Raw genomic sequence first — 15,533 nt, forward strand, 5'->3', positions numbered from 1 at the left:
ATCTCTCATCTCTCCCTGCCCCCCCTTTCTTCCTCTCCATGCTTTCCTCATTTCTTTTCTGTTTTTCACTTCTCTCTCCCCCCTCTCCTCCGATATCTCCCACTGTGCTGACATGCACCTACTGGCACTTGGATTTTCACTTATCCTGCTAACTAGAATAGATTTTAGACTGTACTTTTCAGTCTCTGTCCTGGCACCCCGTTGATAAAGACACCTGCAGAGAGACAGATAAGTAGACTCAACTTTTCTCCTCTCTCTGGTTTCATCAGTCCTAGGCTCTTCTGCTTCTCCTTTGGTCTCAGTTTACTGTAATTATTCAACGTGGACCTTTTTTCTTTCCCACGCAAGCAAAGCCGTAAACAAAAGAGTGCTTTTAATTTTATTGTAGTTGTGTCATTCGCCATACAAAAGTTATGAATGTTGGAAAACCAACTCACATCTCTTTTTCTCTTGGACATTTCCCTGAGACTTTGTGAGCTGACACTGAAAACCTATTAAAAGGGGATCAGTGTAGCCTCACTAAATAACTCAAATATAGATGTGCTGATGACTTCAGAACGTGATTTTAACCCAGTTACAAAAATAGAGTGACGCCTGTGAGCTCGTTCAGGGGGTCGACTGGAGCTGCACTGCTCTGATCATGTGACATGCCTCACTCTCCACAATCCTCTATCAGAGGCCCTTTTCTGACATGAACTCCGGAGAATGTCCGCACAATGGGATCTGGACTTTCTACAGAGTTTTAACTGAGATTCTCCACTCACACGCGTTCACAACCACACAGACATCTGTGGAACGTTCAGGATGTAACCTCTTGAAGCCCGTTACAGGGATCATGTGTTTTTGTTTACAGCTCATGGACACCAAAACCTCTCTTGACTTCTTCTTCTTTATGTGTGTGAAACCCATGCGTTCTCACATTCAGCGCTTTTGGAGAATATCAGGAGACTATTTGGAGTTCAGTGCATGTCTAAAGCATTTCTACACAGTCTATTTCAGCTGCAAAGATTTCCTATCGCTCTCTTTACTTTTCAGTGCCTCTGTTGCACTGTGTCAGTACCGCTGCCTTGCCCCTCCACCTTCCCAGCATCCACCTGCAGGCTCCAACAGGATAAAGATATTTTTCCCATCTGTCCCAATTAGATCAATGTTACTGTATCTGGGGAAGTCATGAAGTCGGAGCCAAGAAACAGAACTCTAACTATGATCTGACTGAACTTGTAATGAGGCTCATTGATATGATTTACAGTAAAGACACTGTGACTTGATCTGACTGCCACCTTGTTAAAAAGCACCCTATCGCTTTTCAAGCATCAAAACATCAACAGCGGATCAGTTTCACCATTAAAGTCCAACAATGGTCCGAACATTAGGCAAATGAGGACGCGCCGGCCAGACCTCTGTTACCGATTCTGTCTCTACCTATTGTCTGCCATTACTGTAAGTGACCTATGGATGTGTCAGGTAGGCGTTGTCAGTCATAGTATCCATCCTCCATTGTGTGCCGGAACAGGGAAACCATTCAGTGGAAGGGGAGAGAAGAAGAGTGGGTGGAAGATAGTGTTCGCTACCATCAGAGAGGACAAGGGAGCGGGAGCAGAGGGAGGGATAGAGCGGCAGAGTGCGCACACTGCGCAGCTGCTCATACACGCAGCCATGTGCATGTGGCTCATGTAGGTGTAGGCGCTGACTCTCAGTTACATAGGAACACATATTGTACATACAGGTAGGTGTTTGGATTCCACAGAGTCTGTCAGTCTTTTCACTTCACAGGTCACAGGTGTAGGAGGTTTGCATTCAAACTCCAACAAGTTACTTTTTAAGTTGATCATCGAGTTTATCTTCTCATGGAGGAACTTTTTTTCAGTAACATAAGATGAGAAGGTAACAGAGAACATGCTCAGCCACATATTCATCATGGTAAACAGAATGATTTATATTGGCTAAATCTTAACTGGGGTAAAAAAAAGATGGAGGATGAAAGATAATTGACTGATGACAGAGGATTTTCTGACAAGACTAGATGGAAACCCTTGAGTGGGAGTGAGAGAACGGGGGAGGATCGAGAAAGAGAGAAGGAGTCGGTGTGGCTTTGGTAAATATCAAAGCCTAACCTCTTACAGTGATCTCCGGTGAACTTGACTAAAGGTCATTCTAGAAAGCTGCTGATCAATTGCTCAATATCATCCTGCCTCTGTGTCAACTTTCCTCTGTGGTGATAAGACATTTTACCAGCTGCCATGCAGAGGGAGACTTATAGTAACTACCACAAGGTCGTCCACATCGATCTCCACAGAGCTGTTGACAAGGGCTGCTTCTCTTTCTCAAATTAAAAAGGACCACGTCTTGTGTGGGGTTATTTATTTATTTATTTATTTAGCGATCAATCGGTTTTGCGTGATATCGGACCTCAGGTCTCGGCTCTCAGACATTAAGATAAAACTAAATAAATGTGTAATCAAACAGAATGATGATCAATGAGCGAGGGTGGAGGCCGGGGAGAAGCAGGGCAGCTTATCAATATTCAGTGTTGCCAACTGAATTATATTAACGGCGTCAATAACTGAAACATGTCAGCTTAGTTCTGATGGTTCTCTCGTCACCGCTGCAGTAACATTATAACCTTTACTTCCTCGTGTGTCTCTCCCTGACCGTATCGCTGTGCACCTTCTCCACATCAGCCAGATTCAATAGAATGCACTTTGTAGTAATTGAATCACAGCAAACTGCATTAACTGCTTTACAGAGACACAATAGCATCATAATTGAAATGGGCTCATTTGCATAAGCAAATGGCCGGTTTTATGAACGCTTTCATCCACAAAATATTGAAATAATCAGTGGATTCCCAATTCTGTTTATTGTTGATGATTTGCAAATGAAAATCTGCTGCAGAGAGGGAGCAGCTGCAGAGAAAGAGAAGGTGGGGGGAGGGAGAAAGTGGAGGGAATGATGATGTCCTGTTTTTCTACCTTGCTCTCCTTAATTGTGGTACGGCTCCAGTATCTATGGATCCTAATATCAAGTGGCATCAGTAGATTTATTTCTAAATGTACTTAAGTATCAAGGGCAATGATCCACGAAGGGCGGTAATGTACCCCCTCACATAAAATGGCTCTTTTATAAAGATCCATGGGTTGAGCAGATCGATGTGGCAAAAATAAACTCCAGATATTTTCTTTCTCTTACCCTCCGGAGTTAATCTTTTTTGTCCCCTGCTCCCCTGTTCTCAGTGTTGCTCTTTCACGACTCATTAATTATCCAAAACAAAACTCTGATTTCAGACATTTGCTCTCTGCTGTCGAATGTCTCTTTCTGATGTGACTAGTTGATTTAATTTAAATACAATTCCCTAATTGTGAATGATGGACTTTTGCTGCTGCACAAACTTGTGGGGGAGGACAAGAGGAGGTGTGTGTGTGTGTGCGTGTGCGTGTGTGTGTGCGCGTGTGTGAACATGACGGGAGGATTCATGCTGTGTTAATTGAAGTAGCTCATTTTTTAACCATGAACACTTCTGCAGTGCTGATTGATGAACAGTGCACATTACTTGAAACACTTAATAATTATTACCTTACATATGAATTATTCTCCTAATGAGCAGGAAGACCCCTGTAATGGTGAACACCTATCATGCAGTGTGTCTGAATTACTGTGAATTAGATATCGGATCCAGGAATCTACGTGTCTCTGCTAAGGACAGCAAACTTACCAAGTCTGTCTCAAAGAATACAGTATGTTATTGTAGTGTTAATAATGTCAGGATGATTGTGAATGAATGACACATGAAGAGTCTCTACCCCTTGTTGATCTCCGTCTCACGTGGTTGTATTTCTGTGTGTTTCCCTCCAAAGGAACAGATTCCCAACGGCGTCCAGAGTTGTGCTTCTATTTCCTCTTCGTCCACTCTGCTGATCGGCTCCTACAGTCTAGACAGGGAGGCTCTGAAGAAGCTGGGGATCGGACTCGCTCTGGCTGCAGCCGTCTTGGCCTTTATCTTGGAGAAGGTGTTCTGATGTTGGATCTCCGGGCCGGAGGAGGACTGTGAACATGGGAGAGCACAGTGACATCAGAGGAAACCGTGAAGAGGTGGAATGCAGCAACGCGATAACTTTTCTCCTGACATCATCTGTAACAGGCTCCACGGGATCTCAGACAGAGGACGTCAGTGACACCCACAAAGTCACGGATCATGTTATTGTCTGTTGTTTTAGTACAAGTTAGTTTTACTTTTTAATTACAGGATGTACAATCATTTTACTTTGTTCTGTTGATTCTACTAAAGATACGTCAGTGTCTTCTCCTGTCAGTAAAGTAGGAGTAATGGGCAAACACTTTTTATTTAGATTCCCTTGGTACAAATTATACTTTGGTTATACTACATTTTAATTGGAATCTATTTCAAGCACCGATTCTGTTTCACGTTTAATGCCTCATTTTGAGTTTTCAGGCTGTTTCAGGGCGAAGCTTCATGTAGGCTGTGTGATATCTGCAGCCTGGAATTAAATAAACAGCCAGAGACGTGTTTTGAAGCACGTTTCTGGGTTTTGTTGCTGTTTCACAGACACATGAAGCACAGCTCAATTAATTCATCCACAGGAAAATACATTCTGGAGATTTTGATCATCAGCAGCACAACAAAGTCTATCACTTTGCTTGTAGATTTCCAAACATTGTGTAGTATAGAGCTGCCCGTCCCGCCTTTGATGAATTGAATTGTGCTTACTTTACAGGATGTGTTATTTAACTCTGTGGAAAGCAGTAGCATGCTGTATAATTCTCTGATTAAAGGTAATTCTACCTTGTGTTTCAAAGTATTTATTTTTGAATTAGAGACGTTGACAGCACAGTATCAGAGCTACATAATGAAGATGTTTGAAGCTGTTTTAACGTTTTATTCTTTGGTTAAAGCTTTTGTTTAAATTGTTTTATTTGTATCATTTCATGTTTTTTGCCTCATCAAAGTCAAACGTAATTAATTTGTAATGTACGTCTCATTTTACCTGATGAGTTATGACATGAATGGGCCAGATGGACGATGGAGACTTTGTCCTCCGACAGATTGGTTTGTATGTGATGAGCTGCTCTGGTGCCAACTATAGAAATGTTTCATATATTCTCCCTTTCCTGCTGCATCCTTGATACTCTGGATAATCCTAAGAACATCATTGGTTGTCATGTAGATAAATATTCCAGCTATAACTCATCATCGGAAAAAGATCTGTGCATTATCCAAACCATCACAAATAATATTGAAAACCCTTGTGAATGAGTAGGAGCAGAAGCCTCAGAGCCAGATATCTGAACACGTGGACAAACAAAACATCACGAGAGATAATTGAGATGTATTTTCTTTGTGTGTACTTCAGGTGAACTGACCCTGTGATACAACTATTCTGTCGATATGTGGACTTCTGTTTGACATGTATAGTTTGAGTCATTATTGAAATGGACTGTATTTTGCTTTTTGTATGTCCCAACCACCAAAAACAGTTTAATAAAGGTCAACATCATATTTTCATGAGTGTGAATTTATCGACTAGTTTACTGAACAAACTTCAGACTTTTTACTATAAAATAAGTCCCATGGAATGAATATTCTAAAAGTCCCCTGTCTCTTTCCCGCGCTCGCTTGTTGTCATGCATAGATTCTGCCTGTTTCTTTTGAGGTACACGGTCCCAACATGTGCTCGGAAATCTCAGACAGTTAATAATGCATGCCCCAATTTATGTGTCGCATGGCACTGGCACATGTGTCTGTGTCACTATGTCTGCATTTTTATATGCGTATGTGTGTGTGTGTGTGTACATGCATTGAATATATTTCCAGTCACAAGTGTCTCTTTAAGCTTGTTTGTGAGCTTGTTTCTGTGTCAGAAGGTGTTTGTGTGTGTGTATCTGCACACGCCTGAGCTGTCTCGTGTGTTGTAGATTCCTGCGATGCTTAATTTAGCAGAAAGCCAGCGTGTGTGTGTGTTTGTGTGTGTGTGTGTGTGTGTGTGTGTTTGGTTCAAGAGTAACAGGACTCATCACTCTCTTGTTGAGAAAGCCCTGTTATTATATATACCACTTTTTGCAGCCTACACACACACACACACCACCTTTGTATTATCCAAGTAAATGAAGCATGTCACACGTTGTGTTAACACAGCTGCATGTGTGTACCCTGACTTTTTCTCACCTCTCCGAAGCATGTCACACGCAGACACACACAGACTCACGGCACAGTTCTGCTGTATACGGGCAAATGATGCACGTCAAGCAAACTTGCACCCAAACCGGCACCAAAGCTTTATATTACCAGATCAAATGATGCGTGTCTTACACATAGACACTCACACTAGCTTTGTATTATGTGATCAAATGATGCGTGTAGCTATGTAGCTTGTTACATCCATCCAGCAGTGCCCTATATTATTCTGCAGCCATCCATACTGTGTGACAGTTCTTTTGATGCTTTGTAAGCACATTTCCTCCCTGTGTATGTCAGTTACACTGCAATGTTCTCCAATGAAATATGGATGCAGCGACACCCTTTATGTTTGGGAGATCATCACTTACTATGAAATATTGAGGTGGGAGCCATGGAAAGGAGATCATTATTCACTTGGTATCATTCACTTCAGTTGTTTCTAATAAAAGCAGGACTTTCTGAATTCTTGTCTCAGTTGCAGCTGTTGTCAATTTGTCATCTGCATGGCGACGTGCGTTTGATGTGAAGCCGAGCGACGCTGGACACGAGACGAATGCTCCGGAGGTTGAACGCGCTCGCCTGCGCATCTACATTTCATTTCATTAATTTCAGGTTGTTTTGAAGTGTGAGTGGTTTGACTTGAGAAAATGTTGTCGGTACTTAGAGGAGAGTGTTCTATGTTTTAGGACGATTAATGTAAATAAACACTTTGATGTGAGTGCTACTCCGTGAGGTATATCAGGATAAATATGATGCAAGTGCTAGATCAGTCAAAAGTCTTGGTTTTTAAACTATATGGGTTTTATTTGATTTGAACCAGGTGGATATTATATATACATACATTATGTGAGGCAGTTTGATCAGGCTGCAGAGAAAATGTATACATGGAAAAACAAATTAAATCAGAAATGCATTAAAATAAACCAGATTGGATCCACGAAAGCCAAACTACAATTAAACTCAGTCAAGCTGCATCAAGTTGGACACACTCATCGATATCAGTCTCCTGAATACGCCTCATTTCTCTGGGAAAATGTCCGAAAAATCTAAATCTGAATGGAAAGTGGAAAATTGAGTGGCTTCTTTGGATCACCCTCCACAGAAGTTTATTGAAAGCATTAGTAAATAGTTGTTTTAGAGTAATCTGCTTCCACACAAACAAACTAATTCTCAGACAGGTAAAACTCTCATAACATGCATTTAACAGCGTTTAACAGCATTTTTTCTGCTGTAAAATAAGATGGCACACAATAGTAGAAAACGTGTCCTTCGGCATGTTTCCTTCTGGCTGTGTGTCAGGTCACTGTTATATTTGACAAGCATCATCGCAACTCTCAGGGAGGCAGCACGTTCTTAGAGAAATGGAGCAACGTTTAATTTTGTAGTTCTTTGAAGTAAAAGACAATTGCTCTTGGATAAAAAATTAAGAAATTCCACTCTGGAGTTCCAGTGGAGTTCCGTGTTTTTAAATTAGTTTTCATGAGACCACATCCTGAAAGAGACAATATTATATGGACAACTTTAGTGATGAGCGAGGTAAAAGCTAAGAAGCTGAAACCATCTTGTGTCAGTGTGTCTCAAAGAGCTGAGATACTGAAGAAAAACTGAAGGACACCTCAAGAAATGCTCAGTTTTTCTCTCTGACACAACAAACACAGAACAACTAGTCTTTCTGTGTGTGAGAGGAATTGAGTGTTTTTGGAAACAACACACTATTCTTCTAAAGGTAAAGGTTTGTCAGCCAGTTGTAGCATCATCATCATTATCATCAGACATCAGACACGTGGCCCGAGAGGAGCAGTTCCAGCCATCTCACCAGTGCAGTATGTGTTCATTGATTTAATATGACCATCATAAGACCATTAGAATGTTTTGAATGAGCCTTGATGGGGAAAGGGTTCCTCTCGCCTGCTCTGAACTCACGTTATGGGTTTAAAGGTGAAAAGGGCTGTGACAGCAGAGCGAGAGAACACTTTACTTGTACTTTAGCAGACGGAGCGTTACCAGGGTCAACCGACGAGACTCAGCAGGAGGGAGAAGAATGAAGATATCTCTACATTTTCAAAGTCGAAGTGTTAATAAAAGAAAGGTGGTGACACAGTGCATGTTTTAATGCCTTTGTCGTCCAAGTGCAGTGAAATCTCCACCAATGATTTCAGTGTCTGTCTTGACTAATGCAGCTACTCTAAAGTATTTATTTGAGAATAATAAAAACAACCATCAAAAAATGATGGATCTTCGTCTTTTTACCTCGGAGGTTGTGAAAAAAAGATAATAAGCAACATCCAACGATACAGGCTGTGAGAGAATAACAGCTGGTGGGAGAAACGTCCGATTGTCCTCAAACACATCAGTTAAGTAATGTGAACTCAAACTGTGCTTTGACACTGTTTTGACACTAACTCCTGATTTGTCTCTTTGCTGGACACTGGTGTTATCAGGTAGACAAATAAACAAGGTCATTCGCCTTCAGCATTTTATAAATAAAATAAAATATAAAAATATATATATATATCCCCACTGCTGACATATACTCCATTCAGTATACCTACAAAATATAAAGCATCAGAATGAGGATTTTATCAGGAATATTCTAAAGATACAACATAGTATGAAGAGACCAATCTTTAGTGTATTTATGTTAGATATGATTTTAATGTATGATTTTCTAGTATAGTATCTATTATCAATATAGGTACAGTCTGGTGAAGCACAAGAATCAGCAACAATGTGAAGCAGTTACTCCATCAGTACCTGCATTTCTGTAACATAGCACCTATAGAAACCACATTTGGTAAATAATTGAACATTTCACACCTTCTTGTATGAAGTGAGGGCATGTGTGTCCTCTGACATGTTCTGTTTCTGAGGTCAAAGAAAGACACACTTGAACCGGTGAGATCTAGTGAGATGTAGTCAGGGACCTGAAGCCCCAGGACCCAGTACTCTCACCATCAGCGATACAACAATGCACATCGACAAGCCCGTAAGCCAAGGCTGACTTCTCTCCTAGTTTACTAGTTATTCTTCATACCGAGCCGATTGGAAAAACAGGCAAACCCACAAAAAAAAAACATGCGATCAAGCCTCAGTTCTGCAGAAGATGAATTCGCTGGCAGATGAACGACTGGCAAGAGTTCAGCCAATGCAGAGAATCCTGACATTAGCCGCTGCCTGACAGAGCTTCTCATTAGCCACCATCTCACACTGTGACCTTTTCCTTTCTGCCTAACGAAGGAGATTCCTCACTGTCTTTTTAATTTCGCTGAAGCTTCGGCTTGTGTGTTTGTCTGAATTTATACATGAAGCTGGATGCATCGCCTGAATAATAAAAGCTGAGGCTGGCTGGAGTAAGTGAAATCAGGAATATCGGCAATCACACCTTAAATTTTGATTTTAAACATGGTTCAATATGAATGAAAAGTATATATAGAGTCCAGTGGTGGACGTACTTATTCAGAATTAATAGATATACTATATGTTTCAGAGCCTTTGTGTGGAAGCAAAAAAAAGGAAGAAAAGATCCAAGATATTAAGAAATGTGGGTTTTCTTTCTCTTTAAGGTTTATTTTTAGCACTTTTTTTCCAGGCAAGCAATCAGAAAAGTATGGAGATAAAAACCTGACATAATTACAATGTTGACTTTTGTCAGGTTTAGTGTAATTTAGCTCAGTCGGTGAAGCACTAATCATGCTTCACAACTGCCTCATGAAAAACATCAACTTGTTTTTTTCCTCCTTGTATGTTATTAGCTCAATATTTCATCAGCATGTGTGTACGTGTGAGTCGAAGCTGCAGCGGCTTCACGTTACGATACAGAGACAAGAATGTTGAAGGTGCTATTGAAATATTTACACGATCAAAACACTTGTATCACTTGTTTGTTTTTTAACGCTGACACTAATTGACACAGGATGCAGTGACGAAAAACACGGAGATACTTTGTGTGTGTGTGTGTGTGTGTGTGTGTGTGTGTGGAGGTCTATCTCGCCCCAGGGCAGACACAGAGTAACAGTAGTGACTGACACTACCTTACAACTGAGGCCTGGCTGAAACAATGTCTATAAATAATGTGTGTGTGAGTGTGTGGTTGCAACCCAGTCTCATCAGAAAACGTGTAATACCTACGTTGGTCCACTTGGAAACATTTGTAGTATTCTCACAATTTGGCCTCTCAAATTGTGAGATGCCTACGTTTTTGTCTGCCCATTGTTTTGCATTGGCCTGTGCCCACGTCACGTGACTCTCAAGTACCGGTCTGTTAAAAGGGAAACATGGCAGACATTCCTTGTAATTTCAGATAAAAATTTCATTTTATAATATAGTTTGCGCATTAAAATACATTTTGACACCTTTTCTAGAGAGACATTAACTATTTGCTTCCACAAAGTTCAGCCAGTTCGTTCTTATGATCTTTATTTTAATAGTTATCATAATTTTTTTTTCAGATCTCGCCAGAAAATCTTAGAAATGTAACTTTTTTATCGTTGCTATGGATGCTGCCATGCCGTGCACCACGTCGTAGCGTGCTGTTTGAATCGTCGTCTGTTTGTTGTGTCGTTCACTGAGCCTGAATGTTATTTACGATATTTGATATTAATATATGATGATAGATTACGCCTCTAATTCCACGGATCTAAGAAGGCCCCGCAGCTACGTTCATACCGAGGCGGGCCCAATTTTCTGATGAGACTGGGTTGGTGTGTGTGTGTTTGTGTGTGTGTGTGTGTGTGTGTGTGTAGGTGTGTGTGTAGGTGTGTGTGTGTGTGTTCTAATTAGCAGCCACTACCCTGGTTCTACTTGAGTTTGAAGAAACAGAGTAAATCTGTGGTTTCCTCTCCCGTCATTAACAGAATCACTGTTTGATTAAACTGTGACTGCATACACACTCAAATTCTTTGTTTAGTGTGTCTGCAGCACAGTTTGGGTGAACAGTTCTTTAAAGTCTGATTTCCCCTACGACAGCACACATCCATTGTAAAACCGAATGGTAATTGTATCATGAATCAATGTTTTTAGTGAATTAAACAGTTTTTCACTGTATCATTTTGCATTTTTCCTCCTTGGAGTATAATTTGGTGACATAATGATCGTTATATCCATCCTTCCGTCTGTAGGTCCGTCTGTTATTATTTTTCATATGGACTGAGACATTTCTGGAGCCAAACTAAAAAACCCGAAGTAATTTTTTATCAAACTTAACAATTATGTTAATCATGTTGTAAATTAGTGTCTTTAACATCTTGGGTTTCTTGTAACTATGGCAGCACCAATTAATCTGCTCCTTCAAATGTGTGTGTGTTGAGGATGACGTTTTCTCTGCTTCAATTATATTTAGATTAGGAAATCCATTCCTCTTAATTCCGAGCAAGAACCATAATTTTGTTGTCTGGCCTCCAAGTCCCTACTCAGAGGAATATCAGTGTGCACCTTATGTTTCTGATCAGAGCTGCTTCATTTTTTTTATTCTAGCTGCAGTAAAAATAAACATTTTGTAAAAAATGTGGAAATTCGGTCATTTAACTGTTTTGATTAAGGCAAATGCCAAAGACTAATCATAGAATTGTGTATTTGCATAAGTATTAACCTAAAATGTGTGAAAAACAATATCTATTATCCCACAACTAGGCCCCAGTGCAATTGCTGGATGCAAATGGAGCCCACATGGGTGTGACCAATTAATTTTTGTAATTTTGGTGACCAACATGCTTTGTCGCTTTCTGTCTCCACCTCCCACCCTCCTCTCATTCTCTCCGTCTCACCCTGCCTTCCCATTTCTATAGGCTGAGGTCTGCTCACTGTGTACTAAGCACTTCAGTGCCTCTGGAACAGAGGGGAAAATGACTTGGCAAGCATATCCATTCCTAATCATATGTGCTGCGTGTGTGTGTGTGTGTGTGTGTGTGTGTGTGTGTGTGTGTGTGTGTGTATGTGTGTGTGAGCCTTCATGCCAGCTTCGTCCAAGCATTTACTTTGGTGGCCCTTGTGCCTGCATTTGGTGATTGCTGAGTTTTTATCTACATACACATTCAAACACATACACATAAAAAAACGCAGACACATACAGACACACACAGACACAGACACACACACACATACACCCCGTTGTCGCTGCAAAGCAAACTGGGAATTCACAGCCTGCTGTGAGAGGCAGAGATTGGCTCTATTGAGTGTCTTGGTGGCTTGCCAGCTCTGTTTTAGTGTGTATGTCTTTGTGTGTCTGTGATTCTGTGTCTGTCTGTCTGTGTGCGTGTGCCTGTATGTGTGCGTGTGTGTGTGTGTGTTTGATGGGCTTACACATCTTTGACTTTGAGCGGGTTAGGGTGTTTGTATTCACCAGTGGGACGAGGGACCAAAGTCAACATTTTAGCAGCATTGTTGTTGAAAGCTCTTTAATAAGCTCACAGAGACGTGGAAGTGCTGCAGCATTACTTGGTGTTAAAAGCTGTTCTTAGTTTGAAGACAGTTTTTAAAGGCTCCACTTTTCTGTTGAGCTTTGAAGAAATACTTGTTTTTATGTCGCTTGCCATTTGTCTAGGTTGTAAACTGTTTGCATAGGAGAGAGTGAATTAAATCTACGCTCATTTCATGACTTCTGTAAAACTAAAAAGTTTCTGTAAATTGTGTGAAACTCTGAAGTAATTTGAATCAACAACCAATCTCTAAAGATCCAAGTAAAAAGCAGGTGAAATTTTCGCACTGCTCCCAGTAAAGGCCGCGAGCACCTGATGTATATGTCTCACTCAGGTTTAACAACTGATTTAATTGAGAAATCATAATTTTCTATTTGTGCAATTTCAATATCACATCTGTGTAAAGCTGTTTTGATTCAGTTTACTTCGTACATATTTCTACCTTTTGAAGTTCCCTGGGTTTACATTGTACATTTTACTAAATTATAACCTTTACTCTGGGTATTTCACTTTCCTTTTTACTGCTGTAACATTTTTATCTCTGCCTTTCTTCATCGTTGGACTAATAAAGGATTATCTTATCTTATGTTATCTATTCCTTCTGAAGTTTCTCACACTCCTGTATGTTCGAGATTCGTGGTAGAAGTGTTCGTGGAAAGGAACAGCTGAGAGACTGTTTAAATGCATCTCATATCCAGATTGTATCCAGATATGATTTTAACCTGATCACATTAACAAGTGGTGATAATATTAGTCACCACTGTCAACATTGAGATCTGTAACAATCTGTCCAGCTCATGTCGACACCCTCCTCATATTTGCATCTGTCTAAGAAAATAAAATAAGAGAAGGAGATGGTGGCCATTAAGAAGCTGCGTTATTTTCTCTGCTTGCTTTTCCGATAAGCATCTTGTGGTTTCACCCTCGAGTTTCTGTTATAACATGATCCTCAGTGCATCTACACCGGTCCCTATATGTGTTCAAGCATAACATGTATTTATTCCTTTTCACAAATACTGTAGGTGCTGGCGGTCTGGCGACTCACTTTTCAGAAATGTACAAAAGTAACTTTTAGAGGAAACTTTGGTGATTATCACAGTGTGAGTCATTTATCAAGTTGTAGCTTAATGAACCGTAGGAGCCACTTTTTCATCAAACAGCAGGCGTGTGCTATTAGACAAGAATCACAGAAAGCAGTGAGAAGTCACCTAAAGGTCTCACGGCTGTTTTCCTTTTCTGCTAATGTTTATTAGAGTCCATCACATGGCAACCATGGAACTTTTTAATGATGTTGCCATGGGAATAACTGTACATCGCCTGTGACTCCTGAGGGCCAGCTTTTTGTTGCCATGGAGAAGTGTTCCTGTGGCGAATGTCCGCAAATGAAACATTGCTCATTTACATGACTGCATTGTTAATGTTTGATGACAATGGTCTCACAGGGAGATCAGTGTTTTCTAAGGCTGAGCCAGGCTCCTGTGCTCTTGACAGATAATAATCGAGACAGAAACACGGTACGAGCTGTGGACTGAAATTGCTAAGTGTTACTGTAAAAACAAGTCGCATGTGTGTGATGAAATATGACCAACATTCATGCACAGCCCTGAACGTCTGTGCAGCAACCCGGCCTAGTTTAACACATTTCAAAGTCTGAAACACAGATCTTTCTCCTGTTGTCATCCAAGAGCGCAGGCTTTCGTTTTGATTGCAACATTTCTCAGACCCTTCTCTCAAATAGCTTCTGCTCACATGCAAGTGTTCTCTGCTCCTGCTCAAAACTGCTCCAGCTCGAATGTGCCTCGGTTCGAGTCCCTCTCCTCAGACTCAAGCTGCCTCTTGCAAAACTTCCGCTCTCCGATTTTTGCTCTTGAACTTTGGTTTTTGTGTCAACTTGCCCCAACCAATAGAGTGTAAGGAATGACGAGGACCAATGATATCGTCAGCACACTTGCTTTACTTAACTTAGCGTCCTTTACAGGCAGTAACTGTATAATCAAGACCAGCGGATCCCTCACAGACGCTGTATTTGACTTTAATGGTGCTTCTTCTGTCTTCAGATTTAAGTGGACACTATATCTGAGTGCTGGCAAACAGTTTGGAGCAGAGTGAAGCCAGTTCGGACATTAGCAGTGAGAGACGGGGGAGGGTTTTGAGGAATAATGCTCTCATAACAACAGACCATTGTATTCAGCCACGACAGGAAACACTCCGTAATTCATTGCGACTAAGGTAATTATATAGAAAACATATTTTTTGATCAACACTAAAGAGCAAATAGGCGATGACGCTCTGTTGGTCAATCGATCCACTCTTTTGATCCAGACTCAAGTAATTGGATGGATTGCTCTAAACTTTTGCTCAGAGGATGAATCCCACTGACTTTGATGAAACCCTGACTCTTCCTGTAGACCCACCAGCTCAAAGCTTCCACTGATTAGATTGGATCCTCATTGTGAACAGAGACATTATGTTTGTTCGAGATATGTATCCCATTGATTCTGGTCTGGAGTGATGAAGCTGCAGTAAGTGCAGCCGCTCAAAGCAGCTAACGATGCAACGCTAAGAGCAGGACAAGCTGCTAAAGCAAACAGGAAATCCTCCGTAAACCAGACTTTCTAATTTCAGTCAAATGGGACACAGCTCACAGCTTGTAGACATTCCCACTGTCAGAGTATTGGCAGTCTGAAGCTTTTTTTATTGCGAATCATCACTATATATATTTTTTTTCACACAGTAGCTGTTATGTTGAAATCGATAATTCTCCTTTGCATATCCTTAAAGCTCTGTGTAAGAAGGTTTTTATTCTCTTTTAGTGTTTAGAAGTAACCTGCTTATAATTACAGGCACCCTTATGTCACCCTTCCCTTTGAGTTGACCTTGTCATAAGATCTTTAGACTGACTGAAGGAATCAATAGAAAGACATGGC

At 40.8% G+C, this 15,533-nt stretch overlaps 1 protein-coding gene across 1 annotated transcript in view; it reads left to right on the top strand.

The window, feature by feature from the left end:
- cdkal1 (CDK5 regulatory subunit associated protein 1-like 1) overlaps window positions 1-5,515 on the top strand; it is a 236,898-nt gene extending 231,383 nt beyond the window's left edge. Inside the window, exon 15 of the mRNA XM_053431777.1 lies at window positions 3,855-5,515. Coding sequence (XP_053287752.1) covers window positions 3,855-4,016 — 162 coding nt within the window. The 3' untranslated portion in view covers window positions 4,017-5,515. The remainder of the gene's footprint in view (window positions 1-3,854) is intronic.
- The last annotated feature ends 10,018 nt before the right edge of the window (window positions 5,516-15,533 follow it).

Source organism: Pleuronectes platessa, chromosome 10 (genome assembly GCF_947347685.1).
Source record: "Pleuronectes platessa chromosome 10, fPlePla1.1, whole genome shotgun sequence".
Classification (NCBI taxonomy): domain Eukaryota; kingdom Metazoa; phylum Chordata; class Actinopteri; order Pleuronectiformes; family Pleuronectidae; genus Pleuronectes; species Pleuronectes platessa.